The sequence below is a fragment of the Lagenorhynchus albirostris genome, chromosome 4, assembly GCF_949774975.1.
Source record: "Lagenorhynchus albirostris chromosome 4, mLagAlb1.1, whole genome shotgun sequence".
NCBI classification, from domain to species: Eukaryota; Metazoa; Chordata; class Mammalia; order Artiodactyla; family Delphinidae; genus Lagenorhynchus; species Lagenorhynchus albirostris.
This window is the reverse complement of record NC_083098.1, coordinates 110837021-110839655: the sequence shown is the minus strand read 5'-3', so window position 1 is coordinate 110839655 and position 2635 is coordinate 110837021. Positions and strand designations below refer to the sequence as shown.

General features: G+C 55.7%; 1 protein-coding gene across 1 annotated transcript; it reads left to right on the top strand.

Moving 5' to 3' along the window:
* The first annotated feature begins 292 nt into the window (after positions 1–292).
* Positions 293–1712, top strand: DRD5 (dopamine receptor D5). The gene is given in 2 exon segments (XM_060147055.1): positions 293–1546; positions 1548–1712. Coding segments are annotated over 2 exon segments (1419 nt in total).
* Positions 1713–2635: the final 923 nt, after the last annotated feature.

The following is a 2635-nucleotide window of genomic DNA, read 5'->3' as shown; positions in this document are numbered from 1 at the left end:
GTCGCCGGCTGGCGCACTGCCGGCTCCCGGGAACAGCCCCTCCGGCACCGGCCGCTTCCCGGCACTGGAGCGGCGCAACGCGGCCACAGACCCGGTGGCGGTCGAGGAGGCAAGAGGGGTGCCAGCGCGCCCCGGGGCCCCGGCGCAGCTCACGGTGAGCGCCCCCCGAGACTCGGGGATCCCTTAGCCGCGGTCCCGGGGTACCACCCCCCGGGTACCCGATGGAGCCGCCCGGTGAACGCAGGGCAGAAGTTGGGACCGCGCGCAGCCAGCCTGTGCCGCCGAACTCGATATGCTGCCGCCTGGGCGAAACGGTACCGCCTACCGGGCGCGGTCCCGGCAGCAGCAGCTGGCGCAGGGGGGCGCCGTGGGGGCCTCGGAGGGGGCGACGCTGCTGGGGCCAGCGCAAGTGGTCACGGCCTGCCTCCTGACCCTGCTCATCGTCTGGACCCTGCTGGGCAATGTGCTGGTGTGCGCGTCCATCGTGCGCAGTCGCCACCTGCGCGCCAGGATGACCTACGTCTTCATTGTGTCTCTGGCTGTGTCTGACCTCTTCGTGGCGCTGCTGGTCATGCCCTGGAAGGCGGTCGCCGAGGTGGCCGGTTACTGGCCTTTTGGGGCCTTCTGCGACATCTGGGTGGCCTTCGACATCACGTGCTCCACCGCCTCCATCCTGAACCTGTGCATCATCAGCGTGGACCGCTACTGGGCCATCTCCAGGCCCTTCTGCTACAAGTGCAAGATAACGCAGCGTGTGGCCTTGGTCATGGTCGGCCTGGCGTGGACCTTGTCCATCCTCATCTCCTTCATCCCAGTCCAGCTCCACTGGCACAAGATGGGCTCCTGGGGTGGGGTGGAGCCACCATCTAACCTGGTCAACGGGACGCCCTGGGAGGAAGCCGGGGAGCCAGACTTGAGGGCGGAAAACTGTGACTCCAGCCTGAACCGAGCTTACGCAGTCTCCTCCTCACTCATCAGCTTCTACATCCCGGTGGCCATCATGATCGTGACCTACACGCGCATCTACCGCATCGCCCAGGTGCAAATCCGCAGGATTACCTCCCTGGAGAGGGCCGCGGAGCACGCGCAGAGCTGCCGGAGCCGTGAGGCCTGTGCGCCCGACACCGGCCTGCGGGCATCTATCAAGAAGGAGACCAAGGTCCTCAAGACCCTATCGGTGATCATGGGGGTCTTCGTGTGCTGCTGGCTGCCCTTCTTCATCCTTAACTGCATGGTCCCTTTCTGCAGCGGACACCCCGAGGGCTTCCCCTGCGTCAGCGAGACCACCTTCGAAGTCTTCATCTGGTTTGGCTGGGCCAACTCCTCCCTCAACCCTATCATCTACGCCTTCAACGCTGACTTCCGGAAGGTGTTTGCCCAGCTGCTGGGGTGCAGCCACCTCTGCTCCCGCACTCAGGTGGAGACAGTGAACATCAGCAATGAGTTCATCTCCTGCAACCAGGACACCGCCTTCCACAAGGAGATCGCAGCTGCCTACGTCCATATGATCCCCAACGTGGTGACCCCGGGTGCCGCGGAGGTGGACAAAGGAGGAAGAGGAGAGCCCTTTCAGTCGCACGTCCCAGATCTCTCAGACGTCCCCAGATGGTGACCCTGCTGCCCAGCCTGTCTGGGAGCTGGACTGTGAGGGGGAGATTTCATTAGGCAAAATAACGCCTTTCACCCCAAATGGATTCCATTTAACTGCCTAAGAACTGCTCTTTGTGGATCTATATAACCGCGTAGACATTAGCCAGCATGCAGAATACACACTGGACACACACAGGCATCTCCACTGCTGCTCAGTTTATCATGCCTTCTGTGTCAGTGTAGTAGTCCATGTGCTTAGAAACCTCACCAGACTGATTTGTTGAGGAAAGATTCGGCAGAAGCAGTTGGAAAAAACTCAGTCAAATATACCCTAGCCTAGCAGAGATGGGTCAACGGTTCTGTTAGAGAAGATAAGATGGTGATTGATTCTAAAAAAAAAAAAAAGTGGTATTTTTCTTTAAAAAATATACTCTCCCCTCCCCTTTTAAATGAATAGATTGTCCAGTGACTTATTTGTGTTTGGGCTGATTTTTAAGCAATAAGGTTCAATGTGTGTGTAGCGCTGATGGAAGTGTGTGTGGTTTTCCTGTATCTTGCTTCCTGTGGCCTGTGTTTCTGCAGTTTCTCCTTGCTGTGTGTCTTTGCTACCGCTGAGGAATTCTTCCTGATTTGTTCTGGTGTCGAATAGACACAAATTATGTATTCTATGGGGTGATTATCGTTGCTTTGCCAGATTGGTTTTCAGGATGGCTCCTAGAGAAGCCATGAGAGCATCCTTAAAAGCAGGAAAGATTTTGGCTGGGTCTGGAAGCACCCATTTATTTTCTTTACAGTCAGTTTGGCCTTAAAGGTACACACAGGGGCAAGAGAACTTGAAGAGTTTCTGATATCTCAGAATCTTAAAAAATTAGATACACACATCTTGAGTCTGTGCTGAAAGCTGGCTTCATGCCACAACATCAAATATGGACTTCTCAAGCCTGGAATTCCTTTTTTTTTTTTCTCATTTGGAATCTTCTTTTTCTAATTACATAACATAAAACAATTCTCCTGGTTCCTAGACAGATGCTATCAGTTCATTGAA